Raw genomic sequence first — 23,975 nt, 5'->3', positions numbered from 1 at the left:
TGCTGCAAGCACAAACAGCTAGTGAAAAGAGCTTTGTGCATAATCCAAGCCAGGTTTCTCTTAGCAGCTTCATTTTCACCAGGACATCACATATGTACGAATAGTGCAGTAAGCCCTGGGAGAACTGTTTCTTGCTCTACTGCATTCTTGGTAGCTACGAGTTAAATCTCAGCTCAGTCACTTTCATCTGTGCAAAAGAAACAGTACTTCATTACTGTTGGGAATAAAATGCTTAAATACTATAAGGAAGCCACAGGAAAACTTCAATAGTGCACACTTGCTTTGTTAAGGATGTTTCATACTAAACTTAAACATATGGTTGTGCTGTGGAAAAATCTGCCCGAGCCACAAGTCTGAACCTCAACATCCATCAAAGGTGCCTTTTAGCAGCCCTGCCTCAGCTTTATGATAGCGTGTGCTCAAACAGAGCCATCCAGGCTTTAGATTTGCGATGGTCTGCTAAGCATCACATGCTCCTAACCAGGTCTGTCTGCCTTCAAAGAAGCAGAAGTCTGACTCTTGAGGAAGACCAGCAGAGTCAAAGCCTTTCCGTCTCAAACTGTCATTCTCTCCAAAGCCTCTACCAGGTATGCTCCCCCTTCCAATTACGCCTTTGATCAAATACTTCTGCCGATACGCAAGGTCCTCAGGAAAACACAAACTCAGAATTCAGGAACTCTCAAAGCTTCCCATGCAAGGCACATTGTGGCTGCTCACTCTGCACCATGGAATGCTCTTCCATTTTTGTTTTCACTCCCACATCAGATGCTGAACACAATCTGACTGCTAGCACATTAATCATGCCAGCCTGCCTGCTGTTCATACAGGCAGAGTTAAAATAATATCAGCCAAGCAGTTACAACACTTCTATTTTCCTACCTGTGCCCTAGCTATGTGTTGCTCCAGCCAGCATTCCAGCTCCGCAGACAGGTGGGGCTGTAGGAGGCGAATTCATTTAATTGCAAGGGTTGCCAGAAAAGGCAGAGATGTGTTTTAATGTCCCACGACTCTAGGCTGTTTCATGACTACTTTGAGGCTCACAGCTGCGATCACGATGACTCTGCCTACTGTCCTTTTTAAACATCTTCTGCTTTGACTAGTTTGATTAGGCTCATTCTTGGCTGGCTTTCCATCAATAAAACCCCATTCAAAAGGTGGCCCCATCGCTTTTGCAGAATACAGCCTAAAATAGAACATTAACAAAAGGAAATGTAATATACAATGGAAAATTAAACAGAAATGTGTACTTTATTCTTAATACTCTTGAACCTCTCCAATCATTTATTAACACTTATTTAGTTTTACACTACCTTCCTCCCAACAACAGCTTCAGCAACTGTGAGCTCCCCGCATACTCAACTATTTTGAGACTGTTTATAAGCAAAAGTTATACGGAAACGTGGCTCTAGCAAGGGTTGCACCCTCTTACACGAGGTTAAAGCTGGACTTTTAAACTGTAAGACACTCCGTTACAGTTAAATAACGACACAAAGCAAAGATATACTCCATAAAACATTAATATTTTAATGAAAAATCTTAGCTTCATGTTTCTATCCAAAGACACTCAAAACTAGTTTTTCTCCCCCCTTAATTTTGACCTATAATGGGACCAGTTTGGAGATTATTTTTTTTTGTATTTTAGAACATTTTTTTTTAAAGATTAAACAACCAGGCTAGCAAAAAGGTACCCAATACATACTTTTCTTATATCAAACAAGCTAGTATTTCAATACAATGTAACTATACAGAATATATACATTACACATATGATCACAAAGCAAACACTACAGGCTCAGAACAGATTTGAAAAAACATGGTATTCACATTGATTACAATAACTCTAAAAATGATTGTAACGTTGAAACGGCACTTAGTTTACAAAAAAAGTCACAAAAATATATATAGCCACCAAGAACTATGCTTCCTGAAAAATACTAATAGCCAGATAGTATTATATAAAATGTGAAGTGTATTTAAACATCGTATACATTAAAAAACAAAACCAAAACCAAAAACCAATTCTGTTAAGTCAATAAACATGCCAAGTAATCTAGCTGTGGCCAGCATCAACAAGAGAAGCTGTACTGTGGATGAGATGACAACTGGATATACGGCTGGTGACCGGAGACTGGCACAGTTAAGGGGGTTTCACTGTTACTAAAATGCACAAAGAAGCCCAACAATAATTTAATTCACATTTTTTTTCCTCCAGCTTACTCTTTTCCCTCTGCAGGGTGTCACCACAGGGCAGCACCTAGAGCGAAGGCACTGCAGGAACAGGGCAAAGAAGCTGCTCAAGAACTTTGTGTAGCCAGGGCGAGAAGTCAGAATATCAAAAGCATGCATCAGCTAAACAAATGGTGAAACGAAATCACTCCTCTGGGGACTTCAGGAACCCTCAAGGAAGACTGTAGGTACAGTTGCCACACAGGCTGGCAGCACCAGAAACTGATTCGGTTTTTTTTTAGTGCAACCAGGTTTGTAGTTGAGATCTGCGGGACATTGAATTATCGTGATAGCCCACATCGAGTTAACAAAAGTCCAGAGCAGAAGTACTGGTGCAGTAAAAGTATTCACATTTGGTTTTTTATGGTATATTTCCTCAAGCAGTTGGAACCAACTCTATTTACTGGAGACCTCTGATGTGGCCGAGGCACTCTCCGGCCTTGAACCCGCTTATCTGTCATCGAGATGCTATGGAATTATAGTATGTCCATAACTAGAGATGAGAACCCTCCAAAACCGGGTTTTACCTTGTAAGCAAAACTCAAACTTAATTGATCTGAATGAAAATTAGCTGTTTTCCATATTCTGATGGTGTGGAAGTTGCAGTGGATGTAGGAGCAACAGGTGCTCCTGCATCTGCATTTTCTCCATCCCTGCAGGGCGTGCAAAACTCCCGCTCTATTTGCATATAAAATGCTTCACGGTTTGTCTCAGAGAGAGACCAGCGATAGTCTCAGTGCTCTTACGTCCTGGGGCTGGAGGGGAACGCCGACAACCAAGAAGCGACTGAAGCCCTCATACAAAAACTTTAAACCATAGCTTAAAAACAATAAAATTTTATCCCGTAAGGGACATATAGGGATCATAGTCTTACAAAATATATTTTACTGCATTGGCAGCTATTACTTTTTAAAAAAGTTTAAATTCACACCTTTTAGACTCAAGATACACATGAACCCAGAACCATTTTCAATAACCTAGTCTACTAATCTCTCAGTATGAGAGACTTAACCATAGTATCTGCGAGCCTGACAACTGAACTCAAACTGTAGTAAGACAGACAAACCCATCAGGAACACACATCTTTTTGTAACGTGGTGTAAGAACAGTGACAACCAGTTCTGACAGGGAGCTAAATTTGCTGAGTGTGTAGGCATCCCCATGGATTTCCAGGGGCGTTGTGCTATGTGTCTGCACCAAAAAACAGAACAAACTCCTACAACTTGGCCAAATCTCCCACAAAGCTAAAACTTCACTTCTTTTTCTCTGCAGGGAAATAGGAAGCTGCCAATTTTTTCCCCTCTCCCAAAACACCATGTTAAGTCAGAAAACCCCCTGTGCTCTACACGACATGCAAGGAGTAAAGACGCTGCACAGACTCTGAGAATCCAGGTCCCTTGCACCTGGCAGAATCTTGCAAGTCCTGTGGCAGTGAAGGCACTCTGCTTGCAAAATAAATGGGTGAGGAAAGGATTTTCCACTGAGTGCAAAGATTGGTGCCAAATGGGAGAAGGATATGCAAAAGCAACACTCAAATAACTTTCTGAATGAATTTAGAGAGTACTCATCGATGCAAGAACTGCTGCAAGGGGTTGTACAGGTACATGTAGCTATTTGAAAGAAATTCTGAACAACTAACCTAGAAGGTGATGGAAGGACCAGAGCATCTGCCAGACCAGCAGAGAGAGGTCAAACTGTTTTGCCGAGAGAAGAGAAGGCTTATAGGGACCTTATCAACATTAGAACTACCAGATAGAAGGGTGTAAAGAAGATGGAGTCAGACTTTTGTCAGTGGGCACAAAAAGAAATACAAGAAGTCCCATCTTAACATACTAAAACCTTTTCTACAGTGATGGCAATCAAACACTGGAACAAGTTTCCCAGAGAAGTTGGGGATTCTCCATCTTTGCAGATACTCAAAATCTGACTGGACTGAGCAGCCTGTTCTTGCTGGCTCTGCTTAGAGTATGGGGGCTGAAGAGATCACCCCCAGAGCTCTCTCCAACCTCAATTATTCTGTGCTCCTTGTCAAGTAGAAATTTAAATCCTAACGAAATAATTGAAGGGGGAGGGGAAAAGAAAGAAAAGATGAAATGCAGTCCAGAGCTCAAACCCCTGTGATAATGTATTGAAAGAAACTTATTTAAGTTTAATCCCAATAGTACTTTAAAGTTTCTTCCATCTTACTTAGATTTCTATCTAGCTCAATTTGGAATCTAAACACACTAGCAACAGAGATTGTTTTAAGATGTCTTATGTTTTTACGTCCCTCCTGTGAAGAACACTAGTGTTTCAAAGAACTGAACACTTCCAACAAGTTAGGGAGCAGATATAAAATCATATTTGTATTTAATCTGTGCTCACTTCCACAGAGAAAAGAGATACTAACAAGAAACAATTACCAACAGGAAAATTAACAAGTAAACCAAATAAACACAAAAAAATCCTGTAAGAACTCTATTATTCCTGCAGCTGAATCAAACTGAAAAGTAAGAACTAAAAGATGTTACAGAGAGATTACAGGGTTGAAAGGATAACGTGTAATAGTGCACTGAACAAAGAAACTCAGGACTTGCCTTGTGCCAAGGTGTTAGCAGTTAATGACACTTTCTTTTTCAAGGAAGAACAGACTAGAGTTACAAAGGCTTTTTAACTTTTCTTCCCCCTTCTCTTTGGCATTCAGAACACAGTTTGCCTTCTGACACAAAATTTTAAGTCTTAAAAATCTAAAATCCAGATATGTCTATTCTGTATTTGCACATCCCCATACTGATAAACTGCTTAGCAAAATAGCCAACGGGTGAAAATTATCAGGTTCTAACAGAAGATTGTGCCCAATTCTATTTAACCACCTTTTATTGTTACAGTCTGAAAATATGTTTCTGTGAAGTACCTTTTTCTACATGAATCACAGAGGATTCTAATAAACCTGCAAAGTGGAGTAACACTTATCAGGAAAAAAAGAAAATAATGTATTTGAGTTCAGTGTCATAGCCCTATAATTCAGGACAAAAGTCAGCAAAATGCATTTTCTTCTCTCACTGACTTCCCAGTTATAGAAATTGGAAGTGGAAGAGAACTGGTCTTTAAATTCAGCCCATCAGCAGACACTGGACTAATTCACAGTACAGCATCTCAAAGCAAGAACCTCTCCTTCAAGCCCTTTTAAGACAACTTACAAAGGTAGACATACAAGACTGAATTGCAGCAGAAAACTAATTTGCAGCATGATTCTAGAACACCCTTTGGATATGGAGGAGAAACTTCATACCAGTAACTTGGAAAGGACTTAGTTCTCAACTGTTTTAGTTCTCTTTAACTATAATCTGTCTTTTTTTTTTTTACTTAAAACACAGCAGAGAAAAATTGTTAAAGTCACTGAAACCCTTTAAGCTCTTTCCAAAGGGCAATAAACTTTTTTTCCTAAAAAAGCTGGCTCTTAGTAGAAACAACTCAGACCCACAGACTATCAAGGCTGCCTAAGCTAACCGAATACAAATGGATCTTGCAATATAATACAACTTTTGTGTCTTCTGTTCCTTCTGGAGCAACCTTTCTCTATTGGTTTCATTTCCTCCTCACGTTTGCATAAAACAAATCCGGCCAAAACCCAACAGTTTAAAAAAAAACAAGATTCAAAACTAAGGGAGCATATCATGCCTTCGGAATACTAAGATCAAGTAATACCTACTCGCTCAGCATGTCATCTGTAGGCAATAGGCATTTGGCATCAAACACTGAGTTAACTTCAGAAGCAATAAGAAATATCACAAACCTCCTAATGGATTTCCTAATTTAGGTTTCAAAGCAGTGCTATAGCCCAAACAGCCTTGACAAAACAAGACTCACTGCTCTGAAAATCCCACACCCTAAGTTTGCAGCTTTTTCTAAATACGGAAAAATGAAATTGCAGACCTTTCCATTTATTGCTTACTTGAGCTGTGTACGTAGCTGGAGTAATGGCCTTTAATAAACCGAGTTGGCAAGGATTTAAAATGTTTTGAACAGGAAAAATTCATCATTGCTATATAGGCTTTTTGTAAACAACCCCCTGTTGGGTTAGAAAGTTGGCCTCTGAAGAGAATAAATTGCTTATTTTGTCCAAAACAGACTAATAAAAATCTCAGAAACTATACATGCATATGTATAAACAAAAAAATGTGCAATAATGCACAAAAGAGCTCATTTTTCCCCATCTGTAAACTCCCTCTAGCTAGCTTTTGGAGATCAGTAAAAATACAGTATATACGATAGGGGGAGGTGACCAGAACTGCAAACAATCTGGCCGTGATTTAAGAATTTCAGCTTGGGAAATCCTTCATTTTCATATGTCGTTCCCCTTCTACAGCAAGACACAGTCATGAGATGTTTGTCAGGCTTGCATGGGTATCCCTATCACTCTTAATTCATTATGCACCATAAAGCTGTAGCATTTCCATGTCTAACCTCAGATGAGCAAATCTGGACCGGCTATTTGATCAAGCGGTTTCTAAAAGGACTGGACTATAATAAGTAGGAATACCTGGCATGACATCACTCGGTTTGTCCAAACGGATTCATCTGAGATGAAAAGGGACAATGTGTTTTTAAAAAGCGTGTGACTGTTAGTTTCAAAAATGCTTACAGTCTCCAAGAAAAGGGTTACAGTAAGCGCTTTGAAAAACAGCAGGCACAGAGATAGGAAGTGTCATTTTTGTATGCAGAAGATTAAAGCATCCACTCAAAACTAGTCACAACTGTTCAATAACGACTTCCAATGCATCCTTTTGTTTGTCCTTTTAAAAAGGTTTCCTCTGATTTCTTTTCCTTAACCAGAGGGTCTGCAGAAGCAAGAGAACCTTAATGAGCTGCTCTAACTGTGGAAGAAGAAACAGTTAAAAGTGATCTGAATCAGTTGTTCTTCTTTAGAAGTGTATCACAGCTTCCATGATGTTCTGACAAGATCTTTTTGTGCATTCAGTCTTAAATATTTTCACAGAAGTGATCATTCAGTCATGAAAAATAATGTAACATCTGTTGCAGTTTTCTGTTTAAAGCATAGCTTACAAAGTAAAAAGGGAAAATCTCCCCACTTTTGTTTAAAAAAATTAAATTAAAATGTACAGGACCAAACACAGGCACTTTCCAAAGAACAAAAATTAAACCAAACCATGAATTATTCAATAGTAATCGATGACAGCTCCGGTTTCGGAGGGTCACCTGCGGCTGCCTCAGCAGTGGCGTTAGTCTTTGGCTGCTCTGGCACATCTTCTTCCTTCTCTGCCAACCCACCCAGAGACCCCAAGGGGAAAGTGCTTTCACAATTCTGAGTTGACGAGACCTGCGAAATGACAGGCATTTGGACAGAAGAGTTGCTTTCAAAGCCATGCTCCCCTAGCTCATACTGCCCGAGGGTCTCCTCTTGTTCCTGGTTTAAGTAGTCCGGTACTAGGAAGTCACTAGAAGAGGGGCAAAGGACAGAAGAGAAATGTCATTTCTCACACAAACATCAGCGGTATCAGTTTCTTTCTATCAGTTACATCACACAAGCTACATATGCATCGCATAGAGAGCAAAGACACTCATTTCACATTGCTCCAAGACCATCATGGTGACATACTTCACGTAGCACTATAGCCTGATGCTCATTTAAACACAGAGAATTTATCCAAAAGCATCTACTTTGCATTGTTGTGCAATCGTATTTCCTACACAGCAACTTATTATTATTTAGATTGGATCACCTTGATGAGAATGAAAGTTAATGTCTGGAACGTCATATGGCACTGAAAACCTCACTGAAAAAAGGGAGCACTCAACCTTTAAAACCAGAAACAGACATGAGTTCGTGGGCCTTTTCCACCAGTGAGACAAGACCCAAGGACCAGCAGCAGCACTCCTCCGAGCAGACAGGCTGTAAACAGAAGCACGAGGGGAGAAGGCAAGGGTTCTGCTGAGGCTGCCAACCGCAGTGGTGTTTTGTGATGTTGATGTGTATCACACTGCCGTGAAAAGACTGGAATTGCATTTCCTTCCTGTGCCAGTCCTTTCTGGACAACAGTTCTGTAACTCACTCTGACCAACTGATGGCTGAGCGTATCCAAAGAAAATCTACCAAACCCTCCAACAGTTCTTCAGAGCATGAGCACATCGGCAAAATAACACTTCTTTACAAACTTTCAGCACAAGATGTGAGTTTGTACTTGAAACAAGATTAGGTATTGTGCTTGTAATCCATTTAAAAGCAGTAATTTTCTTTAATGACAGGAGCATTCACTGCTTCAAATCCAAATTTGCAATCAACTACGCTAAGCCTAGGGTGTATCAAGTCAAACTAAAGGAGGGGCTATAGACAACAGGAATCATATACTTCAATCTGACTTTAATTTGATGACCACAATCACAGCATCATCCCTTAAAGAGTTTTCGCTCTACTTTTGGCACAAGTGCTAAGAACAAGAACTGCGTAAACCCACAGATACGAAGCACTTGTACTTTTAAACAATATTCTGTTGGAAAAACAGTGACTGGCTTTCCTGGTTTGTTTTGCAATTTTTTCATCCTACGTCACTTCTGAGATAATCACAGAGAGTGCAAAATGCTGAAACGTTTTGTAGTGAAAAACAATGTCTAGAAATCATGAGGGACGGTACTGTAGATGCTGTAACATTTACAATACATTTCTTCTGCATTTCTCAAGACAGATGACTTGTATGCACCAACCAGCACCCTCTATAGATTTAAGAGCTGACAGACCTATCTCCCTCCAATTTCCCTCAGCCACTTTTGTATTTTTCTATCTCAAGTTCCAACACTTACAAACATTTCTTTCAAAATGAGAGCACAGTGCTAGCCTAATGCCTCTGAACCCTTTTAATAGTCTTTAGTGAAGTGCATTTGTGAGATTTGCCAAGTCCCTTGTGCCCCGACAGACCAGGAATGTCCAACTGGCCCTTACTATTTCAACCCTATTGAGTCTGATCATTTAGTAAATTTATTACCTAGAAAATGAAAACAGAAGGTATGGAGTTATGCAATCTTCCCACAATATCCACCATCCAGCAAGTACGTAAAACAAAGTCACAGATCTATTCTCTGTGTAAGTGAACAGGCTACGTACAAGGTTTGGATAACAAACTCCACAGACACTACGGCACAGAACGCTATGGCTTAACACCACCAGCCTGTCCACAGATACTACAGAAAAAAGAAATTTAGTAGCCCAGAAGCAGCATCTGCATATCACTCGATTCTTCAGTGCCCTCCTGTATAGCTTACATGCTGTAAGACAGACCAGATACAACAGATAGTGGCACAAGAATGAATTTGTCTGGAATTAGCTGGCAACCTGATAAGAGGCACAGCAGGCTGCCCTGAAAGCAGGAAAAGATGATTTAGGAAAAAAAAAAAAAAAGCAAGTTTCCCTGTTAAGTTTTTGCTGTGCACCTCACCTGCTCTGGAAGTAGTTTGCTAGCTCTGACGCTTCATGGTTCAAGCTCCTCAGGTGAACGATTAAATTTCCAGAGTTGGTGAACATGGCGCCACATGTTTTGCACTCGTAAATCCGAGGCTTGCGGATAATATGCCGGGAAACCCGCATGTGGTGTTTATATTCCCCGAAGGAAGTGAAAGTGGCACTACATATCTGGCACCGGAAACAGCGTTTACCTTCGTGCTTCAGGCGATGCATCTTTAGCGAGTAAGCTCGGGTGAACTTTTTCCCACAGCGGTCACACTGAAATGGTTTAATGCCTGCAGAAAAGAGAGCAAAAACATTCACCTTTTGTAATGAGAGATCACTGGCAAAACCCTTCCAGATTTCTAAGAGCAGAAGGACAGCAGCTGCAGCCATTCACAGCAAGGCACTGCTCTAGGAAGAAATTCTCCAGTTAACTGTAGAACGGCAGGAACAATTAGAACAGAGCTACACTTTCTCAGAACCAACGGCCAACAAATTTCATAATAACGTGACCTGTCCGTAATGCTTACACGTCTTCCTCCCCACAGTTTGAAATGAACATAAGCCTCCATGGATTATACTACGGTTAAGATCCTAAGCCACAGCCAAAAAGTATCCGATGCAGCAGTCATCTCTAAACATCTTTGAACTCCTTTGATCTCAGGAGATTCTTGTACCAGACTGGTTCCCAACAATGCAATTATCAGACTACCCTTAATTGCAATGGGTTTTTCTGGCTGCCTTTCGCCTCAGAGCAGTGGTCTGGCAGGGGGACTGTGTTCACAAGGATGCCCCTGTAATGCAGCAGGAATGGTGATAAAAGGGTGAAGTAGCAGCCTTTATGCTGTGTGGGAACCTTTCTATACAAGGATTGTTGGCAACTTTGCAGGACAGATACCTCTCTAAGACATTTAAGTTCATGCCTCTCATATTTTTCTTGTATTAATTTAGATATTCTGTTGCTAGTTTATTTTTCATTTATTACAGGCACTAATAAAACCCTTAAAGCATAGGAACTCTGCAAGAGTCGCACTGGCTGAGAGTACGCAATCACACCCAAACAGAACTATTACAACATAAAAGACTGGATCATCAAAAAGCGAAGATTTAATAAAAAGTCTGAACTCCACAAAGTGTGGAAATGCAAACACGAGGCCAAGAATCTGGAATATGGAGCTCTATTCATAATGGGGCTGTCAAGGAATAAAAAAGGTTTTTTTCAAAAGGCTGAATGTGCATCAGTCCAGGCTGTTAATTCCATCGTCTTTCACTCTGCTTTCCTTATGTTCAAAGCAGGAGCTGAACTCTTAATTGGGGCTTTTATACAGAGAAAGCTGTAGTTAAGGTTACACTGAAACTCCTCGTTAGGCATGTGAAAACAAGTTAACACCCTAGAATATCGTCTGGTGGACCTAAAACTTTTCACACTTTCATACTGTCCAAGGGCATCTATTTCCTCTGATAGTTTGAGGAAAACCTCTTCAGACATTTTGCTTATGTGAAAACATTTTCAACATTTACAAGTTTTGAGAGTTTCTCCTCTGGGCTGATTACGTTAGAACAGCGATTCAAACCTCTCCCAACTTTGCTCTAGGGTTACCAGTCAACAGGTCAGCCCTAGATGCTTTGGTGAAGCCAGTTTCCTGTCAATTCACGCTTTAGCAACCAGCTAGGGATAACTTCATGCCAAATATGCCCACCAAGTTTGCTGTTTGAAGCATTAAACACAGATTATTACTGCTGGCCTAAACACAGTATGGTCATTTTGCTAGAAGGGATTTGAGAAATAATTGTTGACATCTTGACAATTGTGGTTGCTCTGCCCAAATCCAGTGCAGCGTTTGCCTGAGGTAGGAGTCAAGCTCAGACCAGGGGATGCCAAACCATTAGTCTCAGGGCTCAACTGCAACAGCCCTTCAGCACTCCTTTCATTCACTCAACTGCCAATGCTAGTGCCAGGCAGCGCTGACAAGTCTTCAAAAACACCGATAGCAAAGATACTAGGAGTTCATACTTCAGTTACAAATCAAAATGAATGCAACAGCTTGGGGACTGAGACTCAGAGGAGGCATTCAACAAACCTTTTGCTACATGTACTATCTGTGTTAGCTAAACTGATTATCAAACCAATTCAGTTGTCCTGCAATCCCTTCAAAACTGGCTGCGAGTCTCCTCTAAAACACAGCAGAAAATTACAACATGCAAGAGGAAAAATTTCAATCTAAATTACTTCTTTTGTATAATAAAAAAGCCAAGTATACGTTATTTCATATCCAATCTTTATCATGAAAGTGGTTTATTCTGATGAGTTAAGCAATCAGATTTGTTTCAGTCCACACAAATGCTAATCACCCACGAGTAGAGCTCTCAATCAGATCTGAGGTATCAAAACAAGCATTCAATGAGACATACCTCTACCCAATCTCTCTGAAATCGTTACACAAGCACTTGGCAGGTGATTAAAAAAGAACCGCATTATTACATTTGAGCACAGTGAGCAAACCTCTGCGAGTCTAGAAATTAGTAATTCTTGGATGCAGTAAGGTGTCTTACCTGAGTGGATAAGCATGTGTTGTTTTAAGTTCTGAATGCGAGTGAACCGGACCCCACAGGTTGGACACTGAAAAGGTCTGTCTGGACCGTTTGGGCTGGGTCTCTCTGTGCTGCTGGTAGAAGGAGCAATGTAGAGTTGGTAGGGATACTGAACGTTCTCCAAACTACAAAGAAAAAATTCACTGATTTACAAGCAAGCTAGAGGGAAAAAATAAGAAGTCTTGCCCATGGAAATCAGAATCTTGAACACGTTTGTCTAAGAAGAAAAAGTGATTTTCGCATTTCTGTTAAGATCTGTGTCTACAGCAACCTGCACCTGAAAACTTAGAGCCACTAACTTTGCCCTCTGAACAGAACCAGAGAATAACCTCCCGCTTCTGTTTCTTTGGGCAACAGGTCTGAGCACTAGCTGCAAACTGAACTTTATTTTGCAAGCGTGGGCATTTTCTCAAGCGTATCGATGATTTACAATCAGCAAACAGGCCCTGAGGAGGAATTTAAAGAACTGAGCAAATTGGAAAGCAAAAAGAGTAGTTTGCGGCTTCAGTGATATTTACAAATGAAATTCAAGCTGATTCATTTTCACTTCAGTCCAAGTTCAATGAAAAATCATTAGTATCTACAATTACACATTTCTATGTTTAAAATATTAATCTAATTTATCAATACTTGCTCCTTGTCTGATTCAATTGACTCTACGAGAATAGCTCAAGCGCTGTATTTAAAAAGCAGCTCACAGACTGTAATAAAGCAACAATTTAACTTTCAAAGCAATTTATTTAAAACTGACTAATTGCTCCTACATAGCCTCTAGCTGCAAACTGTTTAAGGGAACTACAGTGTTATAATCCAAGTCCTCTGGCAAGGAACTCGCTTCACTAAAGGGCAGAGTGAAATAAAAACAAATCTGCTGGTACAAAATAATAATGATGGGAGTTTGTACTTACCCGAGGCTCCCCTTTTCTGAGCATTAAAGTTTCTATTTTTTGTTGAAATAGACATTTCAGCTTGCTCACAGCCTGATGGCAGATCAGACGTCACTGGCAGCAGGGGACTGCTCTGACCCTGACTATTCCATGGTCTGAACAATGCAATTATAGTTCTACTGAACTGTAATGCCTGAAACGTATTGAGGAAAAAAACGATGACTCCCATTATACATAGAAAGCCTCCCTAACTGAACAAATCCTTTTGCTGATCTGCTTCTATCTCCAGCCCAGATGGTTGGTTTCATGGTTAGGCTGAATTTGGGGACTTCTAATATGCACTTTGCACAAATACATTTTCTTATGCATCATACAAAAGATCCAGACCAGATTAGCACAGGAGGACAAGAACTAGAATCATATCTTCAAAATCAATATCTTTATTGTCTTTCTATGCTCTGGAAATGGACATCAACACAACTATGAGAGCTGGGGATCTGAATACTGAGTACAGAGATAGGTCTCAGTGGCAACAGTTTCAGGAATAAAATTTATCTGGAGAGATAGCACTAGGCATCTCTCGATATACATGAGACGAGTCTACAGGCACTTAGTATCAATCAGTCACAAAACTAATACGGATTTCTGGTCTCACATGGAACTGGAATAATATTTGCTCTAAGGAAGAGGTTTTATTGTCATTCACTTCTTTTTGTACACAGTAGGGTCCTAGGGAGGTGTGGAGAAGACAGATGCTGACAGATTTGTTGATTTTCACATGAGAGAAGTTACTAGCTCATGTCCCAGGCCTGGCAAAATCTAGACTCACTTATGGGTCTACAAAAGCCTGCAGCTGGTTTACCAAATGCATCTGACATAAATGAGGGCATTTTTAAACATAGGCCCTGATTTGTCTAACCAAATTCCTGATGAACTGGCACTCCCATTCCTCTTTGTGAGCAGATTACTATTGTAAAGAACAGATTTGACTCTACTCAGGTGTGGAAACATTGGTTTTATCTCTGAAGTTGGTATGGTCATGCAATTTCCAGTTTACCAGTGAAAACTCCCTCAACCCAGACGAACAGACAGGTCTGTCATCCAAAAGCAAAGAAGCATAGAGCATAGAAGTCCCAGTGCTTTAGCAGCCTAATACACAAACAGCCAAACTGGTTTAAGCCCAGGATGGACAACCTGCCCCTTACCTGCTACCTGGCAAATGTCACGCAGTCTGGCTAAGGGGCAAACCTGCAGAAAAGGTTTCCTTGTGCTCAGCTGACTGGAGAATTCACAATTTCAGTTTTCACAGCTATGTGCAGCCAAGGAGACAGCTGCAGTGCAGGATGACAACAGTCCTCCTGTTCTTGGATATACAAATGTAGTGTGCTCAAGGAAGAATTACATTTGTGTTTTGCAACAACATTTAACTTCCTTTACAGAGAACTTCATCTTCTAGTAAGATGTTTCTTAGGTCCTCGTTCCCTCATTCCTGTGTTAGGGGATTGTGAAGAAGCAAAAATGCATTCTGTTCCTAAAGCTTTCTAAAAATACTTAAAATTTCCTACATAAAAACTTCACAATGAGAAAGGCTGGTTAAAGCAGATAAAATGAGGCTCTCCAGCTACCAGCATGTCCTTCTCCATTCTTACACTGCAAGCAGGCTGAAATGCATATTGGTGACAACTGAGGGCCAGGGCACAATGAAGAAATTACATGTGAAACAACCATACGTTCTCTCATTTGCTTCTTTTTCCCACATATACTAGATTTTTCAATTTCACTAGATTTGGCAATTTGTGATAAGTGGCATCACAGCTGAGATTCGTCTAACATCTCAGAGAATTTCTGTAATGACTAGGTAAAGAGATAGGCTTAAAATGTTTTCAACTGTAGCGCTAAAATATTCTACTTGCAATTTTTTCACCAAGAGCTCATATATACTTAACTATGTAGAACTAAACTCCGATAAATGGGAATGCCAAAATGCTCAGTGAGCCTGGAAATGTTCTCTATTTACAAATAACAATTAGTTTAGAAAAATGGAGGTTCTCATTATAATGGATTAGAGAAATCCTTTATAACTGAGCCTTCGCAACTCCTTTTTAAACACAGCCACAGGCTGACACCGACATCATTAAACCAGCCAAGGCTGAATGACAGATTCACGTTAGCAAAGTTAGTACAATCCACATGTGAAATACAGAGAAAGAATACATCAGACTTCTCACAGTGAAACAGTAGTTCCAATACTTAACAGACTCCTGTGTGTCTATTAAACTGACAATTACCTGTGACCTGCTGATTGTGAAACACTGATTATGGAGGAGGACCAATTAATGATGTTAATTATTTAACACACAAACTCAACACAAGACATTTTAAATTTTGAAATATTTATGCTTGTTTCCACAGGGCTAAGGATATAATACTGACAGACCCTTAGATGGACTCATCTCTTGCTTTATTTTAAGAACATAAATATAATATATACTTACTAAAAAGTATATTTTTTTAAATATACATTTGCACTGTCCACTCAACTGATTCCGACAATTTGAGAATCGCTATTAATAAATTGATGTACAACCTGGACTTAAACTAATGGTGCACTAAAAAAAAAAAAAGTGAACAAAAAGCAAAAGAAGTTTTCTGTATCTGTATGACTTATTGATCATGTTTTCATTTGGTTCAGTTAGAGATAGATGTTTTAAATTATTTGGAGTTCTGTGCACCCAGAGCTCTTGTGCGTAAATTGCTGCACAGTGAATGACAGGCCAGACTTTTTTTGCGATGTGCCCATCCAGTGCTTGAAATGGGAATTTAAAAGTTCAGTGCTCAAAGGGCTGTCACAGCGTATCTGAATGCACCGTCCCCTCCTGACAGGCATAATCACGCATAAATGTAAATGAAAACTTCTTAGGACTTGAATGCATCTTACACATTGAACTGATTCACAGAGTAAGTGCAGTCTTGGCACTTCCATTTTAATTTATAAAATAAATCACCTGTTGAAAATTTTAGTTCTTAAGTCTAAAATTCTCATAAACTCCCATAACTATTAATTCCCTTATTGTTACGTAAACAATGTGCAAATTCTTGCTCATTTTGCTGATGCTTCTGTTACTCTGAGACTAATTATTTTCAAACTTGGGCATAAACTAAGGCAAATATTCTTCCCTTCTCTGCACGGAAGAGATGTTTTAGTGTGAATTTTCAGTGTGTTTAAAGGGGTTTATGTATTTTCAATTTTCTATGCAGTTTGTACCGAGGCTCTGCAATTTTATAGGAAATCTCTGAAATAATCCACTGCTGAAAATGCCACTTGACTTTAGAATTATAGCTTTAAAGACCTGGATTAGTTCGAATGCAACATGTGTTCCTACTATCAATTCAAACTGCAAGTGCTGGGTATTATTTTTATACTGAGGTTTGTTAGTGTATAGATAAAATCTTCTGTCATACACAAAGTCTTATCTAGGCAGTTATTTTCCCTTCAGATCTAATCCCACAATGGGATAGATTTTAGATGGAAATGGCAGGGAAGATTTCAAGAGCTATGAAAATGCAGCTTTTGATGGTTATCTCTACAGGGAGTTTCACTTGACACAGTTTCTGGAATGACTCCCAAAGGTTCACACTTCTTCCTCAGACCTGCTTGTCTAACAAAACAGTGTGCAAAAGCTACCTTGCCAATAATTTTGCTTGGAAAGGGACGGAGCATCTTGGTAAGAAGCTCCATGCAGGAAGTTTGGGAGACAAAATGTAAGGCTGCTCTGTGGTTTATGTTAGTAGCAAAGTCTGCTGAAGACAAGACCGGATACCTCCTTTTCAGTTTGCTGCTTTTGCAGCTTTACCACGCATAAAACTACCACCTTTGTTTCACAGTGAAGATTAATTTTGAGCTATTAATAAAGAGCTGTGATGAAGAAACAGCAAAAAAATCAGTATCTTTCTTCAGCAGCCTTGTCTGGAAATAGACAGTAAACGAAAGGCAACAAGGTAAGCAACTTTCATCACCTACATTCTTCTAAAGCTTCTGAACCCTCAGGCACTGATTGTACTTCGATCAACAGAGAGAAGGAGATGTAGGAACAGCTCAGCATTCCGGGATTAAGGCTGGGTAGGTTAATTACAGCACAGCATTTGCTGCAGAAGAGTTTGCACACTACATTGGTACGTACCGATCGTCATCATCTGCGTGAGCGTTAGTGCTGGAGGTACTTTGGAGTGTGGGTAATCCCTCCGTAACCCCCTCATCTATAGAGCCTAGGCAGAGAAAAAGGGCAGTTTAATGCAAATAAGTGTTCAAAAAGGGTTTGGGGGACAGGTAAATACACATAAAGCTCTCTTTCTCAAATCTGGTTCCTGGGTGAGAAGATACTAGAATTGTCATAGGAAAAACATTTAGAAAACTCAGAAGCAACGTGTTCCAAATCGGCTTCTCCTCTGCACACTATTTAGCAAAAGGACAACTCAAAGGGCAAATACTTGGCACACCTGGAAAATGGAAAGAATCTGTGTTAAACAGAGTTCTCAAAACACATCCAGTACTGACATTACAAGACAGAAACGTTACCTTCACCCAAAAGGACTGTTTTTATCAATTCTCAAGACATCTTGAGCAATAAAGAGTTCAATGCTGCTACACTACGTTACATCCATATATATACATTCCTTGATAATGCCTTTGTTTATTGATAAGATGTTGATACAGAAAAAGCCCTCTGAGAAATCGGAAATGCAACCCAAAAGATACCAAACATCTGTTTGCAAGAGAAACTTACACACAAAACCATTCCACAGCTTTGTTCAGTGCACCAACGTTAAAGCAAATGTAGCTCAAGTAGGGTTTGGAAACAGAATCAAAGATAAATGCAGCACTAAAACAAAGCCATGACTTCATTCACCTGACGTGGCTGTTGCTCAGATGGGCCTCCCTCATCACCACTTGGAGCATGGTGTTCAATCCCTGTTCAGGCACATTAGGCAAGGTTATTCTGGCCTGATGTCACTGTACTGGGGGGGAATTGGCAGTGCGGTGCTGAAATAAATTGAAGAGCTAGTACCCACCCACTGCCAACCACAGCCCGTGATAAACATCCTATGGTGTGGTTAAGTCTGACCATTTAGATAGGCCATGCTTCATTCCCTCTTTAAGCTGTGTGTAGGGAGCAGACTGAATCTCCTTGCACACCTCCTTTTCCTTTGATGGTTATGGATGCAATGGGAGACGATAAAGATGAACAAATGAACTCTGCCAAGTTTCAAAAGGACCAGAATTGCTGTCATTCCTCTCCAAAACAGGGGCTTCCAAACCAGGACATATGTGTGATCAGTAGCATGAAAAGTCATTGGGAAGTGGTGCAGAAGTCATTCTGTTTTGCCTCCTTTTCCTTCTGTTGAGACTGAACACTAAGCATCACTTGAACTTCTCTGGACAGTCAAGCAGCCTGTGGGTCTCTACCACTGAATCCATCTGACACAGGAACAGAGGAGCAAATGAAGTTTCTCCCCCTCCACTTGCACCTTGAGAACAAACAAAGCTTAGGACATTGCTAGGAGTTGTTCTTGCCCCTGTCATAAAAATAATTCTGCTTTCTAAGAGCACGGCATGTGAGCAATCTGAATTTGGGACCCCTTCTCCAAAGCACACTAGGAAAATCCAGTATCGTTCGGTCTGCCGTGACAAGTGTCAGACAAAATGGAAAACAAAAAAGAAGGAACCAAGACATGGAAAGAGAAGAAGAAAATGTGCTTATTTTATCAAACGGATTGAGAGTCCTGGTTCCAAAGGAGGCTGTCCCCATAAAGGACAGCATGTTCTACAAAACCATACTGAAGTGAAAGATGATTGTCTTAATGTGACCTTACATTATGGGGCAGCGGTGGGAGGAAACTCTCATGTCCAGCAGTTTCACAGTAACACCATGGCAATCACAATTCTTTTGTTGCGAGCTAACAAACTCTGTTCGTGAAATTCAGCAACTGTGCAATCTATAACATTACGGAAGTTAATCCCGTTTTGATTTCTTTCTTTCATAGGAAATACTTAACCATAAGTCTACTGATAAGTAAGTCCAATTGCTCTGCGGTTTAATTTTCTGCCTTCACCTCTCAAATGAAAACGGTGTTGAGTTATGAAAACCTCTTCTCAGACACAGCTACTGTTGTGACCATAATGACTTATTTATCAAGGCCCTGTTTCATGCCTCCTTCCGTATTACAAAGTGCTTCCAAATATAATAAATTGCAAATGAACAATTTTTGAAATTGCTCAATGAATGAATAAGAGCTATTTGCAATATCAGAAAGAGAGGCAGGAACGATTTTATAAATGCACTATAAAACACTGAGATAAATATATGCAATTATATGAGGAAAACGCATTCAGGGAAGAGGAAGCTGTACTCTAACATATTTTGCTGTCTCCATCTACAATAGGCTATATTACTGCAAAAGGAAATACAGCTTTGGGATGTAAAAAGTGTGTTCTACCTACAAAGCCTGCCTTATCACATATTAGGTACCTGTGAACTGTGCTAGGAAGCACGAGCACTATTTCTCTTTATAGCAAAACGTGAATAAAATCTATTATGAGTTCAGCTAATAATGTTATGCAAAGACTACTAAATATTAATTCAAACCTAACCTAATCAAGGACAAAGAACAGTTTTGTACTTTGCAGGTTCAAGGCAAGTGTATTTTTCTTCCTCTCTGTAGCCGCCTTAAGGAAGAACATGCTGTACAAATATCCTCAATTACAGACATTAATTTTAATCATTATTATCACTGAAGCCTAGGATCCCCTGCCCTCATGCCATACAAGCAGTCAGGTATGTGATCTCAGGGATACAAAACCTAGAATAGGAAACATAAAATGGAAAGCTTTCCCAAAACATCACACGGCTTCAAAGCAGAGAGGTTTCTGAGAGGGATGTGCAAAGTTGCCTGTTAAAAGAAATCATTTCACGCAACTGGCTAAAGCAAGAGCAGGATTCAGCAAGGTGGTTGACTATTGGAGTATGTTTTGAGGTGATTTTTTGATTAACACTCAGACTGTCCTAGAAAAGGAAATTTTATAGCACGCAGTGGCACCTCCCTCTACGATTCAGTCACAGGCTCACATTCCCATGTCCCAATTCATTCAAGTCTCTTTTGAGGATGCAATTTTTCTGATATTTCCAGCTCTAAGAGATGTCCTCTGAAACCTCTCAGATGCTTCTCATCTGCAGCCTGGAGTTTATCCCCAGTTTGTCCTTTTACACTGCTTGGGAATGATATTTATAGTTGGTAAAACTCCCTTTCACTTGATATGCTATTTTTAACTTTTCCTAACTTTTCATTACTTCTACTTATTCTATTTTGTCTATGATGGGACAATGATGCTGATGAAATAAATCACATTTCCTGCGACCTGGCAAGGCCTTTCCAAAGTTCCGACTATGAGTTAAAAACTGAGCCAAACTAAACCTGTCTTGAACAGGACCACTTTTCCTGGAGTCTACTCAGCAAGCAAATTGATTCTTTTATTTTTTTAATCTACGCATCACTTTGGCAAACTACATTTCAAGATTTATATTTAAACTCATATTAAGCCTGCTTCTCAGAAAAGCTAAACAGCCTTGTCTCCAGTAAATAAAGCATTTTCATTCGGAAAAAGCATCATGATCTAAAATATCAACGCACGAGCTACACAAAGCAACAAACAAAAATAATAACAAAGTCTTGAAGCATGGGAATGGAAAATATTTTTGTTTCACTTTAGTGAGCATAACCTGAATGGTTTAACAACACTGACTATAAACTGCAATCCTGGAATGGTCAGGCTGATCTCTCGCTCACTTTCTTCAGAGAATGGACAGTGTTGTGCTGACCAAACAAAACAAATAATGCAGGCTACTAGACTACTTTTATTTACTTTATTGTAGTTTATTTAAGTAACCAAAGCAGCCTTTCACATATACATTACTTGAATGAAGCAGGCCAGCACATTCACCGTTCTTATAGTCTTCAAACAAAACAGGCTTTATTAAAAATCTTTCAGTAAACAAACTCTGTTGAGCACAGGTCAAGCCAGTTAACTAAAAGAAAAAGAGCTGACTTTGGCAAAAATTTGGTAATTAAACTAGAAATATTGCAACCCTGCTATCTTCTGACTTACTAAAAGCCATTCAATGCAAAGAGGATTGCTTCAGTACCCTTCAAGTATTAGCTATTAATAAACCACAGACTGCTAGAAGAACCCAAAACTGGCTTCAAATTCTCTTTCACGGAAAAAAGGTTTCTCTCAGCATCTGGCAGTATTTGAAGAAGCAATTCAAGAACCAGATCCCACAGAAATGGAAAGATTCGCAATATTATGACTGTGTGGTTTTGTTTGCGTCTGGGGCATTAAGATGACAGTGCTGCACCTCTTATTTTGTAAATCTTCTTACAAAGGCTGTCATGATTGTACAAGATTTTGTATCTGATGCAAAGTATCATTCTATCCCTCTGTGGCCACAGACAAGTCTTAAATTTGGCATGGCAGCTCAGCTGAGATCATGCATTTTGGCACTACTGAAACCACAATTATTTTCCCCAGTCAAGCAACTGGAGATAAAAAGGGGTTATCGATCTCTCCCTTACCTTTCTTAGCTCCCTATGCACAGTTGTTTAAAGAGCTCCAAGTCTTATCTCCCCACCAGGAGTTTATAGGTGGCACTTCATAAAACAAGAAACAAAATGCAGTTTTTTCACAAAAGTAATGCATGAGAAAACACAAAGCAGACTTCCTCCAACAAAATCGCAAGTGCACACATCCTATCTGTACAGAGATCTAAACCCAGAAATGGCCATACCTATAGAGGAAGACTGTGGGCTGATCAAGAGATCTTCCTGCACTTGCTCGCTTCCTGGGACCGTCTGTTGGTCGCTCAGAGAGCTCTGGGATGCGCTAACAGGCTGCGACACTTCCTCGTGAACTTCCTCGTCGCTTAACCTTTCCACTTTGACACGCACGTCTTCTTCAATCACGAGAGGAGAATTGGCTTTTGTGCTCTCACAAGTCACGTAATCTGCAATTCGTCTGTTGGACTCAGAGGGCCCAGGCATTTCCAAAGTCCTAGAGTTCTCAGCCTGCTTCACTTTCTCAGACTGAAGTCTTCGATCAATTCCAAAAGGAAAAGTCCAGGGAAAAGCTAAGGACGAGTCCACAGGCTGATTTCTGGACTCAGGGTAAGAGGTTGAAGGATTCAGCACTTGGGGGGAACTGGTTTGTGTGTTACATTTAAGAGGGCTCTCTGGAGACATCACGATGTAGCTTTTGCGCTTTCGTCGCGACTCTCGGCACACGGGAATGGTTCTTTCCACTACGCTGCACTCGGAAGAAACTGGAGAAAGGCTGCCGTCTCGAGAAGTAAAGTTGCAGTTTGCATTGTTCTCCTGTCCCGCATCCAGCACCTTCTCCTGCTGGCTGTTGGGCGTATTCCACAAAATGCTGGACTTCATGAATTCCGAGCACGTGCTAGCAACGCTGAACATCTGCATGTAGCTGGCAGCAGCTAACACATCAATAATGTTTTCTGTATTAATAGACAGCGTTGCTGTGTAAGCGTATTCCAGGAGAGGTATAAACCCAGTCACTGTCACATGGTGCAGGTCTAACACGCTCTTGCTCTCGTCTTCTGCTTGGCCAACGAGTTTGGAGCGGAAGAAGTCGCTGCAGGCTGCCAAAACCACCTTGTGCGCCCTGAAGATTTTGTCCTGGACGCGGATGGTGATATCACAAAAATGTCCGTCGTTGCGGAGCATGTTCAGCTTTCCCAGCATCTCCTGACTGTGAGCAGGAGAATTATGAGTGAATGTTTTAACACCCATTTTTTCACCTTTCTGCTTTCTTTCCACATACGAGAGATGACAGATATCCTAAAAAAAAAGAAAAAAAAAAAAGAGGAAAACTGTCATTTCCATCTCTGAAAGCAGAAGTGTAGTGGCTTCACGATTAAAAGCCTCTGTATGACCATCAGGATTCTCCAGGATCATTTTTTCTAGGATCCAGACTAAGCAATGGACTAACTCTTAACAGAAACTCAATAACCTACCTGTGATTTTCAAAAACACAGACCAAACAATTTGCAGTCTATCACTGATACCACCTTCCACATTTCTACTACTGCCCACTCAAAACAAATTCCTAACACAGTGTAGAGATGCCTGTAACACTAAAAAGAAAGCATTTTTTAAACTATTATCTGTGTAAGAAACCTGTAATTTTTCTTTCTGGCCTCAGGAAACTAATGCTCATGGTTCTTCAACCTGACAGACTTTGTCCAACGTTTCCTTTAAGCGGAAGAGACATTACCGTGGGTCCACTTACAAGTGTGCAGGAGCAATCAGAACTTCCAGAGAAGGTATTTAATATCAGAAAAGCTTTAGAGAATTTACTGCCTGAGTTTTAAGAGTTCAAGCTAGTAAACATAAAACAAAAGTTGGCAATAGCTCTGCTCTCCTGCTATAGCACAGGTTCAGTTCGCCTAAAGCTGCTTTTAATAATAGTTTAGGACTAGGATGAGAAGTTACTGAAAATTTCTTCAAAAACTCAATGGATTATAAACCTCCAGGGAAAGTTTAGGTTTAAAGAAAACACATAAAAATTGATTTTATATGCATGATAAATAACACAAGGAGGGCAACTTCTTTCTTCTGAGAAAGAGCGAATTGCCTTCTTGGGGAAGGGTTCTCTACTATGCATGGGAGCAAATCATGTTTTCAGTGCAGGGTGCTGAAGCAGAAGGGGGTGCGTGGCCCACACTCTGTGCACGGGTTAAGGCTGCAGCAATATCTAGATACTA

At 40.1% G+C, this 23,975-nt stretch overlaps 1 protein-coding gene across 5 annotated transcripts in view; it reads right to left on the bottom strand.

Annotated features, from left to right (window-relative positions):
* Positions 1-880: 880 nt before the first annotated feature.
* The window catches only part of ZBTB44 (zinc finger and BTB domain containing 44), a 42,475-nt gene continuing 19,380 nt past the window's right edge, over positions 881-23,975 (bottom strand). The window contains exons 2-6 of one of the 5 annotated variants that reach the window (XM_069876516.1): positions 21,984-23,049; positions 17,325-17,409; positions 12,218-12,381; positions 9,874-9,957; positions 881-1,183 (exon numbers count right to left, since the gene is read on the bottom strand). In XM_069876516.1, the coding sequence (XP_069732617.1) occupies positions 1,077-1,183; positions 9,874-9,957; positions 12,218-12,381; positions 17,325-17,409; positions 21,984-23,001 (1,458 nt within the window). In that variant the 5' untranslated portion in view covers positions 23,002-23,049 and the 3' untranslated portion in view covers positions 881-1,076. Of the gene's footprint in view, positions 1,184-1,501; positions 7,665-9,656; positions 9,958-12,217; positions 12,382-17,324; positions 17,410-21,983; positions 23,050-23,975 lie in introns of those variants that run through there. The other 4 variants (XM_069876514.1, XM_069876515.1, XM_069876513.1 and 1 more) reach the window with 4 other exon arrangements.

The sequence above is a fragment of the Phaenicophaeus curvirostris genome, chromosome 25, assembly GCF_032191515.1.
Source record: "Phaenicophaeus curvirostris isolate KB17595 chromosome 25, BPBGC_Pcur_1.0, whole genome shotgun sequence".
Classification (NCBI taxonomy): Eukaryota; Metazoa; Chordata; class Aves; order Cuculiformes; family Cuculidae; genus Phaenicophaeus; species Phaenicophaeus curvirostris.
Note: the sequence above shows the minus strand (reverse complement) of the source record. Positions and strands in the feature narration are given on the sequence as shown.